The following is a 23,220-nucleotide window of genomic DNA, read 5'->3' on the forward strand; positions in this document are numbered from 1 at the left end:
AGATATTATTTTTATATATTTTTTAATAATTTAAATAAATTTAATATATTTGGATTTTCTATGACGTCAGATGAGCCTTTTATACTCCAGTCACATCCAGAGCTGTATTTCTACTTCTTCTGCTGTCCTGTTACCGCTGGGGTTACAGTGCAGATGGCCGCTCCGAGGGGGGCAATAAGAGAAGCGCATACCCTGGAGCTATGGGGCCACCAATCTAAAGTCCAGTCACTGACAACAAGCAGAGATAGCGGAAAAACAAGGTTTATTAGCTGCAGAGATTTTCACAATGATAAAGCTTTATTGACAAAAGATGACGACCCGATCCCCCAGTCCTATCCACTGCTGACCCCACCACCCAGTACAGGTTGTAGCCTAGCGGTGGGGGTGCTGTGGCCCCATCCCCTCCCCCACAGTACAGGCAGTGTTCTCCAGGGGGCGCTGTGGCCTCATCCTTCTCGGTACAGGCAGTGTTCTCCAGGGGGCGCTGTGGCCCCATCCCCCCCCCCCCCCACTTCTTCCTCTGTACAGGCAGTGTTCTCCAGGGGGCGGTGTGGCCCCATCCTTCTCAGTACAGGCAGTGTTCTCCAGGGGGCGGTGTGGCCCCATCCTTCTCAGTACAGGCAGTGTTCTCCAGGGGGCGCTGTGGCCCCCCCCCCCCCCCCCCCCCTCTTGACCCCCTGCTCCCTCAGTACAGGCAGTGTTCTCCAGGGGGCGCTGTGGCCCCATCCCCCCCCTGCTCCCTCAGTACAGGCAGTGTTCTCCAGGGGGTGCTGTGGCCCCATCCCCCGCCTGCTCCCACAGTACAGGCAGTAATCTCCAGGGGGCGCTGTGGCCTCATCCTCAGTACAGGCAGTGTTCTCCAGGGGGCGCTGTGGCCTCATCCTTCTCAGTACAGGCAGTGTTTTCCAGGGGGCGCTGTGGCCCCATCCCCCCCCTTCTTGACCCCCTTCCCCCCTTCTTGACCCCCTTCCCCCTCAGTACAGGCGGTGTTCTTCAGGGGGGCGCTATAGCGGGCTCCTCAGAGGGTCATGCAGCTGCTCAGCTCCTTCTCTAGCGCCTGCACGGCCTGGTGACTGAGGAACAGCAGCGCGCCCTGCGGGATGAAGGCGTTGAGGGCCAGCTCCATCTTGTCGGCCCGGAGGATGGCGTTGCTGCTGTGAGTCTGGAGGCGCAGCGTCTCCAGCAGATACTTCACCATCATCCTCAGCGTCATCTCCGCCAGCGTCAGGTTCTCCTGGGGGTCACAGATCAGAGAGAAGCCGAGGTGATGAACCCCCACCCAGAGCACAGTCATCTCCTGCGGGAAGGGCTCCCCCGGAGGTAGCCCCAGCACCCCGACATCCTCCTCGTGGAGCGTGAGCGCCTCCTCTGGGTCAGCGGCCGGAAGAGAGAACTGACGCCTCAGGAGACACAGGGACTCCACCCGCCTGCGGGAGCAGAAGAGTTATTATTACAGCGCCGTACATAGGAGGAGCGGGCCACAGGATACAAGGAGCGAGGGCCACATACAGGATACAAGGAGCGAGGGCCACATACAGGATACAAGGAGCGAGGGCCACATACAGGATACAAGGAGCGAGGGCCACATACAGGATACAAGGAGCGAGGGCCACATACAGGATACAAGGAGCGAGGGCCACATACAGGATACAAGGAGAGAGGGCCACATACAGGATACAAGGAGAGAGGGCCACATACAGGATACAAGGAGCGAGGGCCACATACAGGATACAAGGAGCGAGGGCCACATACAGGATACAAGGAGCGAGGGCCACATACAGGATACAAGGAGCGAGGGCCACATACAGGATACAAGGAGCGAGGGCCACATACAGGATACAAGGAGCGAAGGCCACATACAGGATACAAGGAGCGAGGGCCACATACAGGATACAAGGAGCGAGGGCCACATACAGGATACAAGGAGAGGGCCACATACAGGATACAAGGAGCGAGGGCCACATACAGGATACAAGGAGCGAGGGCCACATACAGGATACAAGGAGCGAGGGCCCTGCCCGCGAGGCTGACTGTCTACAAGGTATGGGAGAAGGACATGGCCAGGACAGCAGGGTCACTGGTTGGAGGCTTGTCTGAAGAGGGGGGTTTCAGGTTCCTCCTGATGGTTTCCACTGTAGAGGAGTCTGATATGTTGGGGTCCAGAGTGTGGGGGAAGCAGAGGAGAAATCCTGGAGGAGATCACGTCTGGGAAGAAGCTCGGAGATGTACGGAGGGGACAGGTTGTGGACGGCCTTGTATGTCATAGGAAGTGGATTCTCTGGGCGATGGGGAGCAAGTGAAGGGATCGGCAGATGGGGGGGGGGGGCAGAGTTGAGGATAGATTGGAGGGGTGAAGATGGAGGCCACAGAGGAGGATGTTGCAGTAGTTCAGGCGGGAGATGATGAGGGCAGGTACGAGTATTTTTGGTTGAGGAAAGCGCGGATGTGGGAGATGTTTTTGAGTTGGAGGCGGCTGGTGGTGGGAAGGGCTTGGATGTGCGGTGGGAAGGAGAGGGCAGACTCCAAGGTCACTCCGAGACAGCGGACCTGGTTTACCGGGGAGAGTGCGCAGCCATTGATGGTGACAGAAAGGTCTGATGGGGGGGGGGGGGGAAGCAAGAGGGGGGAAAGAGGATGAATTCTGTTTAATCCATTAAGGAACTGGAAGATTGTGGGACTCTGGATAATAATGAGGTGGAGATGTCTGGACCAGAGAGGGAGATGTGCGGCGCGGCCTCCGTACTGAGAGCCGTGGGACGGGGAGGTCTGAGCGCTGCTGCTGCTGCCCCCTGCCGGACACACACACCTGGCCGCCGCCGTCAGCTGACCCTTCCGCCCGACCTCCTCCTTCTCCAGGAAATCCTCCTCCGCCCCGCAGCGGAACAGGCGCTGGTACAGGAGGCGGCAGGGCCCAGGGGCCCCCACTGTGTGGATGAGGAAGGCGTACACCATGGCGCCGAGGAGCCCCGCTCTGCTGCCGGTCCTTACAAGCCTTCTCCTCCGCTCACACAGCAAGCTGCAACAAGGAAGAAAGAACAGGAGACGGAGCGGTAACACCAGATGACGTCACATGACTCCTCTGGACACATGCACGTCACACTCACCCGTCCCGCTGCCTCTATAGTGACCCTGGTACAGGCAGCGGCCATGACAGCAAATACCTAATAACGTGACATACGTCACTTCCTGTCTCCGTCCCGTGGCATACTGGGATTTGTAGTTTTTTTCAGGAGGTTCAAACCCGTAGCATAAATATCAGCTAAAATAACCATCCGCATCCGCGGAAGCCCAACATCAGTCCGTGCCGAGGAGCTGCCGATCAGTGCGCCCCCCAATGGTTACATGTGGAAAGTGCAGCACATTGCCTGTGATTTATAAGATCAGTGCGCCACCAAGTGGTTATATGAAGGAAGTGCGGCTGTAGTTAGTATACATTACCTGTAATTTATATCACTGCGCCCCCAACATCAGTCCGTGCCGAGGAGCCGCCGATCAGTGCGCCCCCCAGTGGTTACATGTGGAAAGTGCAGCACATTGCCTGTGATTTATAAGATCAGTGCGCCCCCAGTGGTTACATGAAGGAAGTGCGGCTGTAGTTAGTATACATTACCTGTAATTTATATCAGTGCGCCCCCAGTGGTTACATGAAGGAAGTGCGGCTGTAGTTAGTATACAATATCTGTAATTTATATCAGTGCGCCCCCAGTGGTTATATGAAGGAAGTGCGGCTGTAGTTAGTATACATTACCTGTAATTTATATCAGTGCGCCCCCAGTGGTTACATGAAGGAAGTGCGGCTGTAGTTAGTATACATTACCTGTAATTTATATCACTGCGCCCCCAACATCAGTCCGTGCCGAGGAGCCGCCGATCAGTGCGCCCCCCAGTGGTTACATGTGGAAAGTGCAGCACATTGCCTGTGATTTATAAGATCAGTGCGCCCCCAGTGGTTACATGAAGGAAGTGCGGCTGTAGTTAGTATACATTACCTGTAATTTATATCACTGCGCCCCCCAGTGGTTACATGAAGGAAGTGCGGCTGTAGTTAGTATACAATATCTGTAATTTATATCACTGCGCCCCCCAGTGGTTATATGAAGGAAGTGCGGCTGTAGTTAGTATACATTACCTGTAATTTATATCAGTGCGCCCCCAGTGGTTACATGAAGGAAGTGCGGCTGTAGTTAGTATACATTACCTGTAATTTATATCACTGCGCCCCCAGTGGTTACATGAAGGAAGTGCGGCTGTAGTTAGTATACATTACCTGTAATTTATATCAGTGCGCCCCCAGTGGTTACATGAAGGAAGTGCGGCTGTAGTTAGTATACATTACCTGTAATTTATATCACTGCGCCCCCCAGTGGTTACATGAAGGAAGTGCGGCTGTAGTTAGTATACATTACCTGTAATTTATATCACTGCGCCCCCCAGTGGTTATATGAAGGAAGTGCGGCTGTAGTTAGTATACATTACCTGTAATTTATATCACTGCGCCCCCCAGTGGTTATATGAAGGAAGTGCGGCTGTAGTTAGTATACATTACCTGTAATTTATATCACTGCGCCCCCCAGTGGTTACATGAAGGAAGTGCGGCTGTAGTTAGTATACAATATCTGTAATTTATATCACTGCGCCCCCCAGTGGTTATATGAAGGAAGTGCGGCTGTAGTTAGTATACATTACCTGTAATTTATATCAGTGCGCCCCCAGTGGTTACATGAAGGAAGTGCGGCTGTAGTTAGTATACATTACCTGTAATTTATATCACTGCGCCCCCAGTGGTTACATGAAGGAAGTGCGGCTGTAGTTAGTATACATTACCTGTAATTTATATCAGTGCCTCCCAGTGGTTACATGAAGGAAGTGCGGCTGTAGTTAGTATACATTACCTGTAATTTATATCACTGCGCCCCCCAGTGGTTACATGAAGGAAGTGCGGCTGTAGTTTGTATACATTACCTGTAATTTATATCACTGCGCCCCCCAGTGGTTATATGAAGGAAGTGCGGCTGTAGTTAGTATACATTACCTGTAATTTATATCACTGCGCCCCCCAGTGGTTATATGAAGGAAGTGCGGCTGTAGTTAGTATACATTACCTGTAATTTATATCACTGCGCCCCCCAGTGGTTACATGAAGGAAGTGCGGCTGTAGTTAGTATACATTGCCTGTAATTTATATCACTGCGCCCCTCAGTGGTTATATGAAGGAAGTGCGGCTGTAGTTAGTATACATTACCTGTAATTTATATCACTGCGCCCCCCAGTGGTTACATGAAGGAAGTGCGGCTGTAGTTAGTATACATTACCTGTAATTTATATCAGTGCGCCCCCCAGTGGTTACATGAAGGAAGTGCGGATGTAGTTAGTATACATTACCTGTAATTTATATCAGTGCGCCCCCCAGTGGTTATATGAAGGAAGTGCGGCTGTAGTTAGTATACATTACCTGTAATTTATATCACTGCGCCCCCAGTGGTTATATGAAGGAAGTGCGGCTGTAGTTAGTATACATTACCTGTAATTTATATCAGTGCCTCCCAGTGGTTACATGAAGGAAGTGCGGCTGTAGTTAGTATACATTATCTGTAATTTATATCACTGCGCCCCCAGTGGTTACATGAAGGAAGTGCGGCTGTAGTTAGTATACATTACCTGTAATTTATATCACTGCGCCCCCCAGTGGTTACATGAAGGAAGTGCGGCTGTAGTTAGTATACATTACCTGTAATTTATATCAGTGCGCCTCCCAGTGGTTACATGAAGGAAGTGCGGCTGTAGTTAGTATACAATACCTGTAATTTATATCAGTGCCCCCCAGTGGTTACATGAAGGAAGTGCGGCTGTAGTTAGTATACATTACCTGTAATTTATATCAGTGCCCCCCAGTGGTTACATGAAGGAAGTGCGGCTGTAGTTAGTATACATTACCTGTAATTTATATCAGTGCCCCCCAGTGGTTATATGAAGGAAGTGCGGCTGTAGTTAGTATACATTACCTGTAATTTATATCACTGCGCCCCCAGTGGTTACATGAAGGAAGTGCGGCTGTAGTTAGTATACAATATCTGTAATTTATATCACTGCGCCCCCCAGTGGTTACATGAAGGAAGTGCGGCTGTAGTTAGTATACAATATCTGTAATTTATATCAGTGCGCCCCAGTGGTTATATGAAGGAAGTGCGGCTGTAGTTAGTATACATTACCTGTAATTTATATCACTGCACCCCCCAGTGGTTATATGAAGGAAGTGCGGCTGTAGTTAGTATACATTACCTGTAATTTATATCAGTGCGCCCCCCAGTGGTTACATGAAGGAAGTGCGGCTGTAGTTAGTATACATTACCTGTAATTTATATCAGTGCGCCCCCAGTGGTTACATGAAGGAAGTGCGGCTGTAGTTAGTATACATTACCTGTAATTTATATCAGTGCGCCCCCCAGTGGTTACATGAAGGAAGTGCGGCTGTAGTTAGTATACATTACCTGTAATTTATATCAGTGCGCCCCCCAGTGGTTATATTAAGGAAGTGCGGCTGTAGTTAGTATACATTGCCTGTAATTTATATCAGTGCCCCCCAGTGGTTACATGAAGGAAGTGCGGATGTAGTTAGTATACATTACCTGTAATTTATATCACTGCGCCTCCCAGTGGTTATATGAAGGAAGTGTGGATGTAGTTAGTATACATTACCTGTAATATATATCACTGCGCCTCCCAGTGGTTATATGAAGGAAGTGCGGATGTAGTTAGTATACATTACCTGTAATTTATATCACTGCGCCCCCCAGTGGTTATATGAAGGAAGTGCGGCTGTAGTTAGTATACATTATTTGTAATTTATATCAGTGCCCCCCAGTGGTTACATGAAGGAAGTGCGGCTGTAGTTAGTATACATTACCTGTAATTTATATCACTGCGCCCCCCAGTGGTTATATGAAGGAAGTGCGGCTGTAGTTAGTATACATTACCTGTAATTTATATCACTGCGCCCCCCAGTGGTTATATGAAGGAAGTGCGGCTGTAGTTAGTATACATTACCTGTAATTTATATCAGTGCCCCCCAGTGGTTACATGAAGGAAGTGCGGCTGTAGTTAGTATACATTACCTGTATTTATATCACTGCGCCCCCAGTGGTTATATGAAGGAAGTGCGGCTGTAGTTAGTATACATTACCTGTAATTTATATCAGTGCCCCCCAGTGGTTACATGAAGGAAGTGCGGCTGTAGTTAGTATACATTACCTGTAATTTATATCACTGCGCCCCCCAGTGGTTATATGAAGGAAGTGCGGCTGTAGTTAGTATACATTATTTGTAATTTATATCAGTGCCCCCCAGTGGTTACATGAAGGAAGTGCGGCTGTAGTTAGTATACATTACCTGTAATTTATATCACTGCGCCCCCCAGTGGTTACATGAAGGAAGTGCGGCTGTAGTTAGTATACATTACCTGTAATTTATATCACTGCGCCCCCCAGTGGTTATATGAAGGAAGTGCGGCTGTAGTTAGTATACATTATTTGTAATTTATATCAGTGCCCCCCAGTGGTTACATGAAGGAAGTGCGGCTGTAGTTAGTATACATTACCTGTAATTTATATCACTGCGCCCCCCAGTGGTTACATGAAGGAAGTGCGGCTGTAGTTAGTATACATTACCTGTATTTATATCACTGCGCCCCCAGTGGTTATATGAAGGAAGTGCGGCTGTAGTTAGTATACATTACCTGTAATTTATATCAGTGCCCCCCAGTGGTTACATGAAGGAAGTGCGGCTGTAGTTAGTATACATTGCCTGTAATTTATATCAGTGCCCCCCAGTGGTTATATGAAGGAAGTGCGGCTGTAGTTAGTATACATTACCTGTAATTTATATCAGTGCCCCCAGTGGTTACATGAAGGAAGTGCGGCTGTAGTTAGTATACATTACCTGTAATATATGAGATCAGTGCGCCCCCAGTGGTTACTTGTAGAAAGTGAAGCTGTAGTTGGAATACAATTGCCTGATATTATAAGATGCGCCCCCCAGTGGTTACATAGAAGAAGTGCATGCGCGGTTATAATGTGGCAACTCTTAGGGCTCATTCACACGTGAGTAAGTCTCGTCTGTGCGTTCGCTCTGTTCACCACGGATGCACGGAATTCTATATGTGCATTTGACTGGTACATTGCACAGAAAACTGCTGAAGAGTTAAAAAAATAATAAAGTTGCTGTTTTTTTTGCACCTGTGGAGAAACACGGATGTGGATCAGTCACGGGTGACCCGCGGCAGGAACAGTCCTGACCATCTAGAGGACGTGGCTCCACTCTTATATCGGTCCCTGTGATGCTGCTACTGTTTGAGGGTCTTCATGTCATTGACTGGTGAGCTTCAGATGAAGCAGAGCTGATCAGCGCTGATACCCGGGGCCCTGAGGGGTGACCAGGGGCGGACTGGGTCAGTAGCATCCCGCAGGACCAAATACCCCCAATCTCCCCAGCAGCCGTCCCTCTGTGGTGGTCATCAGGAACTGCCATGTTCTGTCCTCCTCTCTAATATGGACATGGAGCGGGCCCCACCATCCTCTAATAATGGCCCCCTGTAGGGCCCCACACTGAATCCAGTCCGCCTAACGCTCCATGTGTTGAGCAGGTGAAGGGCGGCTATTGCTCCCTGTTATCAGCCAGTTTAGGCTGCGTCTGACACCTCCAGCGGCTCCTTGGACCGCAGGTTGCTGATGTGTTGTCAGGGCTTCCAGGCCCGAGCACCAGGTCATCAGGAGGGGATCTAGTGGAACTAAAAAATACAAATTCAATTAAAGTGAAAAAATAAATAAAATCTTTTACAATTTCTAAAATCTTTTATGTAAAAAAACGATAAATGACGAATTAGTACGACCCATAATCTAAAGCGAAGGCTCTGTCCGTTCTTGCCTTCAGAGCCTCAGCAGCGCGACGTCCGCCCTCGAAGCTTCTCTGCAGGTGGAGTTTTTCTCCACATTTTAATTATTTTTTACTTTATTGTGTTCCCTCCTTTCATGATTTGCTTTTCTCACTTCTGGTTAAAGTTTTAATATGTTTAAGTCTTGTTCACCAGTCGGTGGGAGGAAGGGCTCCGTTTTTGGTGGCGGTGTGGTGCTTTGTATGTGCTGGGCCACAGCCTCTTGAGTTCGGCCATCTTGGTTGTTATACAGTCAGGTCCATAAATATTGGGACATGGACACAATTCTAGCATTTTTGGCTCTATACACCACCACAGTGGATGTGAAATGAAACGGACAAGATGTGCTTTACCTGCAGACTGTCAGCTGTAATCTGAGGGGATTTACATCCAAATCAGGTGAACGGTGCAGGAATTACAGCAGTTACATATGTGCCTCCCACTTGTTAAGGGACCAAAAGTAATGGGACAATTGTCTTCTCAGCTGTTCCATGGCCAGGTGTGTGTTATTCCCTCATTATCCCAATTACAATGAGCAGATAAAAGGTCCAGAGGTCATTTCCAGTCTGCTATTTGCATTTGGAATCTGTTGCTGTCAACTCTCGAGATGAGATCCAAAGAGCTGTCACTATCAGTGAAGCCGTCATTAGGCTGAAAAACACAACAAACCCATCGGAGAGATAACAAAAACATTAGGCGCAGCCAAAACAACTGTTTGGAACATTATTAAAAATAAGGAGCGCACCGGTGAGCTCAGCAACACCAAAAGACCCGGAAGACCACGGAAAACAACTGTGGTGGATGACCGAAGAATTCTTTCCCTGGTGAAGAAAACCCCCTTCACAACAGTTGGCCAGATCAAGAACACTCTCCAGGAGGTAGGTGTATGTGTGTCAAAGTCAACAATCAGGAGAAGACTTCACCAGAGTGAATACAGAGGGTTCACCACAAGATGTAAACCATTGGTGAGCCTCAAAAACAGGAAGGCCAGATTAGAGTTTGCCAAACGACATCTAAAAAAGCCTTCACAGTTCTGGAACAACATCCTATGGACAGATGAGACCAAGATCAACTTGTACTAGAGTGATGGGAAGAGAAGAGTATGGAGAAGGAAAGGAGCTGCTCATGATCCTAAGCATACCACCTCATCAGTGAAGCATGGTGGTGGTAGTGTCATGGCGTGGACATGTATGGCTGCCAATGGAACTGGTTCTCTTGTATTTATTGATGATGTGACTGCTGACAAAAGCAGCAGGATGAATTCTGAAGTGTTTCGGGCAATATTATCTGCTCATATTCAGCCAAATGCTTCAGAACTCATTGGACGGCGCTTCACAGTGCAGATGGACAATGACCCAAAGCATACTGCAAAAGCAACCAAAGAGTTTTATAAGGGAAAGAAGTGGAATGTTCTGCAATGGCCGAGTCAATCACCTGACCTGAATCCGATTGAGCATTTCACTTGCTGAAGACAAAACTGAAGGGGAAATGCCCCAAGAACAAGCAGGAACTGAAGACAGTTGCAGTAGAGGCCTGGCAGAGCATCACCAGGGATGAAACCCAGCGTCTGGTGATGTCTATGCGTTCCAGACTTCAGGCTGTAATTGACTGCAAAGGATTTGCAACCAAGTATTAAAAAGTGAAAGTTTGATTTATGATTATTATTCTGTCCCATTACTTTTGGTCCCTTAACAAGTGGGAGGCACATATGGAAACTGCTGTAATTCCTGCACCGTTCACCTGATTTGGATGTAAATACCTCAAATTACAGCTGACAGTCTGCAGGTAAAGCACATCTTGTCCGTTTCATTTCACATCCATTGTGGTGGTGTATAGAGCCACAAATGGGAGAATTGTGTCCATGTCCCAATATTTATGGACCTGACTGTAGTTGTGTCATCATTGACCTTCTTTTCTTTATTGCATATCTCCAGAAGTATTTTTTCTTCTTGCAGAGTCTTCTAGTTAAGTTCTAAATCTGCTTCTTCTTCTTTTGTCCCCTTCTCCAGATCTGAGCCTCCACAGGCAGTTCTTTCCTCCTCATGGCTCGTTTTTTGCTCTGATACACACTCACCTAAAGAATTATTAGGAACACCTGTCCTATTTCTCATTAATGCAATTATCTAGTCAACCAATCACATGGCAGTTGCTTCAATGCATTTAGGGGGGTGGTCCTGGTCAAGACAATCTCCTGAACTCCAAACTGAATGTCAGAATGGGAAAGAAAGGTGATTTAAGCCATTTTGAGCGTGGCATGGTTGTTGGTGCCAGACGGGCCGGTCTGAGTATTTCACAATCTGCTCAGTTACTGGGATTTTCACGCACAACCATTTCTAGGGTTTACAAAGAATGGTGTGAAAAGGGAAAAACATCCAGTATGCGGCAGTCCTGTGGGCAAAAATGCCTTGTGGATGCTAGAGGTCAGAGGAGAATGGGCCGACTGATTCAAGCTGATAGACGAGCAACGTTACAACCGAGGTCTGCAGCAAGGCATTTGTGAAGCCACAACACGCACAACCTTGAGGCGGATGGGCTACAACAGCAGAAGACCCCACCGGGTACCACTCATCTCCACTACAAATAGGAAAAAGAGGCTACAATTTGCACGAGCTCACCAAAATTGGACTGTTGAAGACTGGAAAAATGTTGCCTGGTCTGATGAGTCTCGATTTCTGCTGAGACATTCAAATGGTAGAGTCCGAATTTGGCGTAAACAGAATGAGAACATGTATCCATCATGCCTTGTTACCATTGTGCAGGCTGGTGGTGGTGGTGTAATGGTGTGGGGGATGTTTTCTGGGCACACTTTAGGCCCCTTAGTGCCAATTGGGCATCGTTTAAATGCCACGGGCTACCTGAGCATTGTTTATGACCATGTCCATCCCTTCATGACCACCATGTATCCCTCCTCTGATGGCTACTTCCAGCAGGATAATGCACCATGTCACAAAGCTCCAATCATTTCACATTGGTTTCTTGAACATGACAATGAGTTCACTGTACTAAAATGGCCCCACAGTCACCAGATCTCAACCCAATAGAGCATCTTTGGGATGTGGTGGAACGGGAGCTTCGTGCCCTGGATGTGCATCCCTCAAATCTCCATCAACTGCAAGATGCTATCCTATCAATATGGGCCAACATTTCTAAAGAATGCTATCAGCACCTTGTGGAATCAATGCCACGTAGAATTAAGGCAGTTCTGAAGGCAAAAGGGGGTCCAACACCGTATTAGTATGGGGGCACTAATAATTATTTAGGGGAGTGTACATTGTCAGCTGTGTCTTTCCAAATCATGTCTAGTCCATGGAATTCACCACAGGTGGCAACCAATCAAGGTGTAGAAACATCTCGAAGATGATCCAGAAATGGGAGGCCCCAGAGCTAAATGTTTCCAGGATACCAAGGGTATTGATGAAAATCAGGTAAGACCAGTAGTCATACTCTTCTGGCTGAAGAGGTCATGGTCACCCAGCTCATGTAGATCAGTTGAGGACAGTATTGGAAACTTCCTCCAGTACAGAACCTGATGTCGCAGGGTGTGCAAGTCTGTCCAGATCTGAGGAGGTTCAGCCTGACATTCTGGAGGTTGACCAGCCCCTACTGCAATCTAGAGGGCTATCTGATGCCGTTGTGAGGACTCTGTCTCAGCCCAGGGCAGAATCACCCAAGAATCAAGATAATCTTCACAGCCTGGTGTGTCAAGAGAGAAGTAGACTACCTAAGCCCCCTCTCAGAAGGGTCCTTGACTTCCTTCAGAATGTCTTAGACATGGGCCTCTACACTCAAGGTCCAGATCTCTGCCTTATCTGTTGTCTTGGTTAAACCCTTAGCCTGCAAACCTTTAGTTAAGAGGTTCCAAACCCGTAGCCCTCAAGCCTATCCCTCAGTGGAATTAAATTTGAAGGTGCAGTACCCCAGAAGACTACTGCAAAGGGTTAACTATTGCCAAGAGTTAATGTTGTCAAGTTAAATGTTGTGATTTATTGAAGATACATTCACACATTGTGTGATCCTTACAGCAATGTATGGGAAATATAGCGCTAACATTGACAGTCTTTGGTATGTTACTGCTGTGTGGTCCTCCGTGTCTGAGACCTGCACCCCTCAGCCCAGGAATTGCAGAGGAGTTAATCAAGATCTAATTGCACGCCTGTGGTGATTGTGGAGCTAACACCAGGGAAGAGAAGAAAGGGTGTATGGCCCCAGGATCGAGCAAGCGACCATGAACTGGGAGTACTGATACCATCATCATAGCCACTACCACCACTCCCATCTTCCTCACCCTGTGGGTTCACTGCAAGGAGGTCGACCTTCTGCCAGATGAGAGGCTGACCTCAGCCAGGCGGCTCCTCGTCCCGGATTATCTTCCACGGCTTCTTCTGAGGAGATGAAATGACTTTCCTCAGGAAATGAGGAAGGAGAAGAATATTTTAATCCTGTTTTCTGGCAGGAAGAATGGGGTTAAGGCCTCAAAGCCTGGAGTAGATTAGGGAAATAATCCCTCCTTCCTTTTCACCCCAGGGTTTAGATCCACCTCATTCTACTCAGTCTAATCTCAGTAGTGCAGCCTCTTGGAGCTCACTCTTGATGCTTTTTAACCATTGGATCAGATCAGTAGTGCAGCCTCTTGGAGATCACTCTTGATGCTTTTTAACCTCTAGATCAGATCAGTAGTGCAGCCTCTTGGTGCTCACTCTTGATGCTTTTTAACCACTAGATCACATCAGTAGTGCAGCCTCTTGGAGCTCACTCTGGATGCTTTTTAACCTCTAGATCAGATCAGTAGTGCAGCCTCTTGGAGCTCACTCTTGATGCTTTTTAACCACTGGATCAGATCAGTAGTGCAGCCTCTTGGAGCTCACTCTTGATGCTTTTTAACCTCTAGATCAGATCAGTAGTGCAGCCTCTTGGAGCTCACTCTGGACACTTTTTAACCTCTAGATCAGATCAGTAGTGCAGCCTCTTGGAGCTCACTCTTGATGCTTTTTAACCTCTAGATCACATCAGTAGTGCAGCCTCTTGGAGATCACTCTTGATGCTTTTTAACCACTGGATCAGATCAGTAGTGCAGCCTCTTGGAGCTCACTCTTGATGCTTTTTAACCTCTAGATCAGATCAGTAGTGCAGCCTCTTGGAGCTCACTCTTGATGCTTTTTAACCACTAGATCAGATCAGTAGTGCAGCCTCTTGGAGCTCACTCTTGATGCTTTTTAACCACTAGATCAGATCAGTAGTGCAGCCTCTTGGTGCTCACTCTGGACGCTTTTTAACCACTGGATCAGATCAGTAGTGCAGCCTCTTGGAGCTCACTCTTGATGCTTTTTAACCACTAGATCACATCAGTAGTGCAGCCTCTTGGAGATCACTCTTGATGCTTTTTAACCACTAGATCAGATCAGTAGTGCAGCCTCTTGGAGCTCACTCTTGATGCTTTTTAACCACTAGATCAGATCAGTAGTGCAGCCTCTTGGAGCTCACTCTTGATGCTTTTTAACCTCTAGATCACATCAGTAGTGCAGCCTCTTGGAGCTCACTCTTGACGCTTTTTAACCTCTAGATCAGATCAGTAGTGCAGCCTCTTAGAGATCACTCTTGATGCTTTTTAACCTCTAGATCAGATCAGTAGTGCAGCCTCTTAGAGCTCACTCTTGATGCTTTTTAACCTCTAGATCAGATCAGTAGTGCAGCCTCTTGGTGCTCACTCTTGATGCTTTTTAACCACTAGATCAGATCAGTAGTGCAGCCTCTTGGAGCTCACTCTTGATGCTTTTTAACCACTAGATCAGATCAGTAGTGCAGCCTCTTAGAGATCACTCTTGATGCTTTTTAACCTCTAGATCAGATCAGTAGTGCAGCCTCTTGGAGCTCACTCTGGACGCTTTTTAACCTCTAGATCAGATCAGTAGTGCAGCCTCTTGGAGCTCACTCTTGATGCTTTTTAACCACTAGATCACATCAGTAGTGCAGCCTCTTAGAGCTCACTCTTGATGCTTTTTAACCTCTAGATCAGATCAGTAGTGCAGCCTCTTAGAGCTCACTCTTGATGCTTTTTAACCTCTAGATCACATCAGTAGTGCAGCCTCTTGGTGCTCACTCTGGATGCTTTTTAACCACTGGATCAGATCAGTAGTGCAGCCTCTTAGAGCTCACTCTTGATGCTTTTTAACCACTAGATCACATCAGTAGTGCAGCCTCTTAGAGCTCACTCTTGATGCTTTTTAACCACTAGATCACATCAGTAGTGCAGCCTCTTGGAGCTCACTCTTGATGCTTTTTAACCACTAGATCACATCAGTAGTGCAGCCTCTTGGAGATCACTCTTGACGCTTTTTAACCACTAGATCAGATCAGTAGTGCAGCCTCTTGGAGCTCACTCTTGATGCTTTTTAACCTCTAGATCAGATCAGTAGTGCAGCCTCTTGGAGCTCACTCTTGATGCTTTTTAACCTCTAGATCAGATCAGTAGTGCAGCCTCTTGGAGATCACTCTTGATGCTTTTTAACCACTAGATCAGATCAGTAGTGCAGCCTCTTGGAGCTCACTCTTGATGCTTTTTAACCACTAGATCAGATCAGTAGTGCAGCCTCTTGGAGCTCACTCTGGACACTTTTTAACCTCTAGATCAGATCAGTAGTGCAGCCTCTTGGAGCTCAATCTGGACGCTTTTTAACCTCTAGATCAGATCAGTAGTGCAGCCTCTTGGAGCTCACTCTTGATGCTTTTTAACCTCTAGATCAGATCAGTAGTGCAGCCTCTTGGAGCTCACTCTTGATGCTTTTTAACCACTAGATCAGATCAGTAGTGCAGCCTCTTGGAGATCACTCTTGATGCTTTTTAACCACTAGATCAGATCAGTAGTGCAGCCTCTTGGAGCTCACTCTTGATGCTTTTTAACCACTAGATCAGATCAGTAGTGCAGCCTCTTGGAGATCACTCTTGATGCTTTTTAACCTCTAGATCAGATCAGTAGTGCAGCCTCTTGGAGCTCACTCTTGATGCTTTTTAACCTCTAGATCACATCAGTAGTGCAGCCTCTTGGAGCTCACTCTTGATGCTTTTTAACCACTAGATCAGATCAGTAGTGCAGCCTCTTGGAGCTCACTCTTGACGCTTTTTAACCTCTAGATCACATCAGTAGTGCAGCCTCTTGGAGCTCACTCTTGATGCTTTTTAACCACTAGATCAGATCAGTAGTGCAGCCTCTTGGAGCTCACTCTGGACACTTTTTAACCTCTAGATCACATCAGTAGTGCAGCCTCTTGGAGCTCACTCTTGATGCTTTTTAACCTCTAGATCAGATCAGTAGTGCAGCCTCTTAGAGCTCACTCTGGATGCTTTTTAACCTCTAGATCAGATCAGTAGTGCAGCCTCTTAGAGCTCACTCTTGATGCTTTTTAACCTCTAGATCAGATCAGTAGTGCAGCCTCTTGGAGCTCACTCTTGATGCTTTTTAACCACTAGATCAGATCAGTAGTGCAGCCTCTTGGAGCTCACTCTTGATGCTTTTTAACCTCTAGATCAGATCAGTAGTGCAGCCTCTTGGAGATCACTCTTGATGCTTTTTAACCTCTAGATCACATCAGTAGTGCAGCCTCTTGGAGCTCACTCTGGACGCTTTTTAACCTCTAGATCAGATCAGTAGTGCAGCCTCTTGGAGATCACTCTTGATGCTTTTTAACCACTAGATCACATCAGTAGTGCAGCCTCTTAGAGCTCACTCTTGATGCTTTTTAACCTCTAGATCACATCAGTAGTGCAGCCTCTTGGAGCTCACTCTTGATGCTTTTTAACCTCTAGATCAGATCAGTAGTGCAGCCTCTTGGAGCTCACTCTTGATGCTTTTTAACCACTAGATCACATCAGTAGTGCAGCCTCTTAGAGCTCACTCTTGATGCTTTTTAACCACTAGATCACATCAGTAGTGCAGCCTCTTGGAGATCACTCTTGACGCTTTTTAACCACTGGATCAGATCAGTAGTGCAGCCTCTTGGAGCTCACTCTGGATGCTTTTTAACCTCTAGATCAGATCAGTAGTGCAGCCTCTTAGAGATCACTCTTGATGCTTTTTAACCTCTAGATCAGATCAGTAGTGCAGCCTCTTGGAGCTCACTCTGGACACTTTTTAACCTCTAGATCAGATCAGTAGTGCAGCCTCTTGGAGCTCAATCTGGACGCTTTTTAACCTCTAGATCAGATCAGTAGTGCAGCCTCTTGGAGCTCACTCTTGATGCTTTTTAACCACTGGATCAGATCAGTAGTGCAGCCTCTTGGAGATCACTCTTGATGCTTTTTAACCACTAGATCAGATCAGTAGTGCAGCCTCTTGGAGCTCACTCTTGATGCTTTTTAACCTCTAGATCAGATCAGTAGTGCAGCCTCTTGGAGCTCAATCTGGACGCTTTTTAACCTCTAGATCAGATCAGTAGTGCAGCCTCTTGGAGCTCACTCTTGATGCTTTTTAACCTCTAGATCAGATCAGTAGTGCAGCCTCTTGGAGATCACTCTTGATGCTTTTTAACCTCTAGATCAGATCAGTAGTGCAGCCTCTTGGAGCTCACTCTTGATGCTTTTTAACCTCTAGATCAGATCAGTAGTGCAGCCTCTTAGAGCTCACTCTTGATGCTTTTTAACCACTAGATCAGATCAGTAGTGCAGCCTCTTGGAGCTCACTCTTGATGCTTTTTAACCTCTAGATCAGATCAGTAGTGCAGCCTCTTAGAGCTCACTCTGGACGCTTTTTAACCACTAGATCAGATCAGTAGTGCAGCCTCTTGGAGCTCACTCTTGATGCTTTTTAACCACTAGATCAGATCAGTAGTGCAGCCTCTTGGAGCTCACTCTTGATGCTTTTTAACCTCTAGATCAGATCAGTAGTGCAGCCTCTTGGAGCTCACTCTTGATGCTTTTTAACCTCTAGATCAGATCAGTAGTGCAGCCTCTTGGAGCTCACTCTTGATGCTTTTTAACCTCTAGATCAGATCAGTAGTGCAGCCTCCTGGAGCTCACTCTTGATGCTTTTTAACCTCTAGATCACATCAGTAGTGCAGCCTCTTGGTGCTCACTCTTGATGCTTTTTAACCTCCAGATCACATCAGTAGTGCAGCCTCTTGGTGCTCACTCTTGATGCTTTTTAACCTCTAGATCAGATCAGTAGTGCAGCCTCTTGGAGCTCACTCTTGATGCTTTTTAACCTCTAGATCACATCAGTAGTGCAGCCTCTTGGTGCTCACTCTTGATGCTTTTTAACCTCTAGATCAGATCAGTAGTGCAGCCTCTTGGAGCTCACTCTTGATGCTTTTTAACCACTAGATCAGATCAGTAGTGCAGCCTCTTAGAGCTCACTCTTGATGCTTTTTAACCTCTAGATCAGATCAGTAGTGCAGCCTCTTGGAGATCACTCTTGATGCTTTTTAACCTCTAGATCAGATCAGTAGTGCAGCCTCTTGGAGATCACTCTTGATGCTTTTTAACCTCTAGATCACATCAGTAGTGCAGCCTCTTGGAGCTCACTCTTGATGCTTTTTAACCTCTAGATCAGATCAGTAGTGCAGCCTCTTGGAGATCACTCTGGACGCTTTTTAACCACTGGATCAGATCAGTAGTGCAGCCTCTTGGTGCTCACTCTTGATGCTTTTTAACCTCTAGATCAGATCAGTAGTGCAGCCTCTTGGAGCTCACTCTTGATGCTTTTTAACCTCTAGATCACATCAGTAGTGCAGCCTCTTGGAGATCACTCTTGACGCTTTTTAACCACTAGATCAGATCAGTAGTGCAGCCTCTTGGAGCTCACTCTTGATGCTTTTTAACCACTAGATCAGATCAGTAGTGCAGCCTCTTGGAGCTCACTCTTGATGCTTTTTAACCTCTAGATCACATCAGTAGTGCAGCCTCTTGGAGCTCACTCTTGACGCTTTTTAACCTCTAGATCAGATCAGTAGTGCAGCCTCTTAGAGATCACTCTTGATGCTTTTTAACCTCTAGATCAGATCAGTAGTGCAGCCTCTTAGAGCTCACTCTTGATGCTTTTTAACCTCTAGATCAGATCAGTAGTGCAGCCTCTTGGAGCTCACTCTTGATGCTTTTTAACCACTAGATCAGATCAGTAGTGCAGCCTCTTAGAGATCACTCTTGATGCTTTTTAACCTCTAGATCAGATCAGTAGTGCAGCCTCTTGGAGCTCACTCTGGACGCTTTTTAACCTCTAGATCAGATCAGTAGTGCAGCCTCTTGGAGCTCACTCTTGATGCTTTTTAACCACTAGATCACATCAGTAGTGCAGCCTCTTAGAGCTCACTCTTGATGCTTTTTAACCTCTAGATCAGATCAGTAGTGCAGCCTCTTAGAGCTCACTCTTGATGCTTTTTAACCTCTAGATCACATCAGTAGTGCAGCCTCTTGGTGCTCACTCTGGACGCTTTTTAACCACTAGATCAGATCAGTAGTGCAGCCTCTTAGAGCTCACTCTTGATGCTTTTTAACCACTAGATCACATCAGTAGTGCAGCCTCTTGGAGCTCACTCTTGATGCTTTTTAACCACTAGATCACATCAGTAGTGCAGCCTCTTGGAGATCACTCTTGACGCTTTTTAACCACTAGATCAGATCAGTAGTGCAGCCTCTTGGAGCTCACTCTTGATGCTTTTTAACCACTAGATCAGATCAGTAGTGCAGCCTCTTGGAGCTCACTCTTGATGCTTTTTAACCACTAGATCAGATCAGTAGTGCAGCCTCTTGGAGATCACTCTGGACACTTTTTAACCTCTAGATCAGATCAGTAGTGCAGCCTCTTGGAGCTCAATCTGGACGCTTTTTAACCTCTAGATCAGATCAGTAGTGCAGCCTCTTGGAGCTCACTCTTGATGCTTTTTAACCTCTAGATCAGATCAGTAGTGCAGCCTCTTGGAGCTCACTCTTGATGCTTTTTAACCTCTAGATCAGATCAGTAGTGCAGCCTCTTGGAGCTCACTCTTGATGCTTTTTAACCACTAGATCAGATCAGTAGTGCAGCCTCTTGGAGATCACTCTTGATGCTTTTTAACCACTAGATCAGATCAGTAGTGCAGCCTCTTGGAGCTCACTCTTGATGCTTTTTAACCACTAGATCAGATCAGTAGTGCAGCCTCTTGGAGCTCACTCTTGACGCTTTTTAACCTCTAGATCACATCAGTAGTGCAGCCTCTTGGAGCTCACTCTTGATGCTTTTTAACCACTAGATCAGATCAGTAGTGCAGCCTCTTGGAGCTCACTCTGGACACTTTTTAACCTCTAGATCACATCAGTAGTGCAGCCTCTTGGAGATCACTCTGGACACTTTTTAACCACTAGATCAGATCAGTAGTGCAGCCTCTTGGAGCTCACTCTTGATGCTTTTTAACCTCTAGATCAGATCAGTAGTGCAGCCTCTTAGAGCTCACTCTGGATGCTTTTTAACCACTAGATCAGATCAGTAGTGCAGCCTCTTAGAGCTCACTCTTGATGCTTTTTAACCTCTAGATCAGATCAGTAGTGCAGCCTCTTGGAGCTCACTCTTGATGCTTTTTAACCACTAGATCAGATCAGTAGTGCAGCCTCTTGGAGCTCACTCTTGATGCTTTTTAACCTCTAGATCAGATCAGTAGTGCAGCCTCTTGGAGCTCACTCTTGATGCTTTTTAACCTCTAGATCACATCAGTAGTGCAGCCTCTTGGAGCTCACTCTGGACGCTTTTTAACCTCTAGATCAGATCAGTAGTGCAGCCTCTTGGAGCTCACTCTTGATGCTTTTTAACCACTAGATCACATCAGTAGTGCAGCCTCTTAGAGCTCACTCTTGATGCTTTTTAACCTCTAGATCACATCAGTAGTGCAGCCTCTTGGAGCTCACTCTTGATGCTTTTTAACCTCTAGATCAGATCAGTAGTGCAGCCTCTTGGAGCTCACTCTTGATGCTTTTTAACCACTAGATCACATCAGTAGTGCAGCCTCTTAGAGCTCACTCTTGATGCTTTTTAACCACTAGATCACATCAGTAGTGCAGCCTCTTGGAGATCACTCTTGACGCTTTTTAACCACTAGATCAGATCAGTAGTGCAGCCTCTTGGAGCTCACTCTTGATGCTTTTTAACCACTAGATCAGATCAGTAGTGCAGCCTCTTGGAGCTCACTCTGGACACTTTTTAACCTCTAGATCAGATCAGTAGTGCAGCCTCTTAGAGCTCACTCTGGATGCTTTTTAACCTCTAGATCAGATCAGTAGTGCAGCCTCTTAGAGCTCACTCTGGATGCTTTTTAACCTCTAGATCACATCAGTAGTGCAGCCTCTTGGAGCTCACTCTTGATGCTTTTTAACCTCTAGATCAGATCAGTAGTGCAGCCTCTTGGTGCTCACTCTGGACGCTTTTTAACCACTGGATCAGATCAGTAGTGCAGCCTCTTGGAGCTCACTCTTGATGCTTTTTAACCACTAGATCAGATCAGTAGTGCAGCCTCTTGGAGCTCACTCTGGACACTTTTTAACCTCTAGATCAGATCAGTAGTGCAGCCTCTTGGAGCTCAATCTGGACGCTTTTTAACCTCTAGATCAGATCAGTAGTGCAGCCTCTTGGAGCACACTCTTGATGCTTTTTAACCACTAGATCAGATCAGTAGTGCAGCCTCTTGGAGCTCACTCTTGATGCTTTTTAACCTCTAGATCAGATCAGTAGTGCAGCCTCTTGGAGCTCACTCTTGATGCTTTTTAACCTCTAGATCAGATCAGTAGTGCAGCCTCTTGGAGCTCACTCTTGATGCTTTTTAACCTCTAGATCAGATCAGTAGTGCAGCCTCTTAGAGCTCACTCTTGATGCTTTTTAACCACTAGATCAGATCAGTAGTGCAGCCTCTTGGAGCTCACTCTTGATGCTTTTTAACCTCTAGATCAGATCAGTAGTGCAGCCTCTTAGAGCTCACTCTGGACGCTTTTTAACCACTAGATCAGATCAGTAGTGCAGCCTCTTGGAGCTCACTCTTGATGCTTTTTAACCTCTAGATCAGATCAGTAGTGCAGCCTCTTAGAGCTCACTCTTGATGCTTTTTAACCTCTAGATCACATCAGTAGTGCAGCCTCTTGGAGCTCACTCTTGATGCTTTTTAACCACTAGATCAGATCAGTAGTGCAGCCTCTTGGAGCTCACTCTTGATGCTTTTTAACCTCTAGATCAGATCAGTAGTGCAGCCTCTTGGAGCTCACTCTTGATGCTTTTTAACCTCTAGATCAGATCAGTAGTGCAGCCTCTTGGAGCTCACTCTTGATGCTTTTTAACCTCTAGATCAGATCAGTAGTGCAGCCTCCTGGAGCTCACTCTTGATGCTTTTTAACCTCTAGATCACATCAGTAGTGCAGCCTCTTGGTGCTCACTCTTGATGCTTTTTAACCTCTAGATCAGATCAGTAGTGCAGCCTCTTGGAGCTCACTCTTGATGCTTTTTAACCTCTAGATCACATCAGTAGTGCAGCCTCTTGGTGCTCACTCTTGATGCTTTTTAACCTCTAGATCAGATCAGTAGTGCAGCCTCTTGGAGCTCACTCTTGATGCTTTTTAACCACTAGATCAGATCAGTAGTGCAGCCTCTTGGTGCTCACTCTTGATGCTTTTTAACCTCTAGATCACATCAGTAGTGCAGCCTCTTGGTGCTCACTCTTGATGCTTTTTAACCTCTAGATCAGATCAGTAGTGCAGCCTCTTGGAGCTCACTCTTGATGCTTTTTAACCTCTAGATCACATCAGTAGTGCAGCCTCTTGGTGCTCACTCTTGATGCTTTTTAACCTCTAGATCAGATCAGTAGTGCAGCCTCTTAGAGCTCACTCTTGATGCTTTTTAACCTCTAGATCAGATCAGTAGTGCAGCCTCTTGGAGATCACTCTTGATGCTTTTTAACCTCTAGATCAGATCAGTAGTGCAGCCTCTTGGAGATCACTCTTGATGCTTTTTAACCTCTAGATCACATCAGTAGTGCAGCCTCTTGGAGCTCACTCTTGATGCTTTTTAACCTCTAGATCAGATCAGTAGTGCAGCCTCTTGGAGATCACTCTGGACGCTTTTTAACCTCTAGATCACATCAGTAGTGCAGCCTCTTGGAGATCACTCTGGACGCTTTTTAACCACTGGATCAGATCAGTAGTGCAGCCTCTTGGTGCTCACTCTTGATGCTTTTTAACCTCTAGATCAGATCAGTAGTGCAGCCTCTTGGAGCTCACTCTTGATGCTTTTTAACCTCTAGATCACATCAGTAGTGCAGCCTCTTGGTGCTCACTCTTGATGCTTTTTAACCTCT

The 23,220-nt window shown here is 46.7% G+C and overlaps 1 protein-coding gene across 5 annotated transcripts; it reads right to left on the reverse strand.

Moving 5' to 3' along the window:
* Positions 1-245: 245 nt before the first annotated feature.
* AP5S1 (adaptor related protein complex 5 subunit sigma 1) lies at positions 246-3,200 on the reverse strand. 5 transcript variants are annotated; one of them, XR_005776432.1, is made up of 6 exons: positions 3,105-3,200; positions 2,807-3,016; positions 1,012-1,427; positions 839-876; positions 683-733; positions 246-614 (listed from the first exon to the last, which is right to left on the reverse strand). XR_005776432.1 is itself a non-coding variant. In XM_040419392.1 (5 exons), the coding sequence occupies exons 2-3, from the start codon at positions 2,950-2,952 to the stop codon at positions 1,019-1,021; spliced, it is 555 nt and encodes a 184-aa protein (XP_040275326.1). In that variant the 5' UTR covers positions 2,953-3,016; positions 3,105-3,200; the 3' UTR covers positions 252-505; positions 841-876; positions 1,012-1,018. The 5 variants fall into 5 exon arrangements, 2 of the variants coding, with proteins under 2 accessions (XP_040275326.1, XP_040275327.1); XM_040419392.1 differs by lacking the exon at positions 683-733 and having other exon boundaries at positions 252-505; positions 841-876; XR_005776433.1 differs by lacking the exon at positions 683-733 and having other exon boundaries at positions 253-454; positions 834-876.
* Positions 3,201-23,220: the final 20,020 nt, after the last annotated feature.

The sequence above is a fragment of the Bufo bufo genome, chromosome 2, assembly GCF_905171765.1.
Source record: "Bufo bufo chromosome 2, aBufBuf1.1, whole genome shotgun sequence".
In the NCBI taxonomy this organism is placed as follows: Eukaryota; Metazoa; Chordata; class Amphibia; order Anura; family Bufonidae; genus Bufo; species Bufo bufo.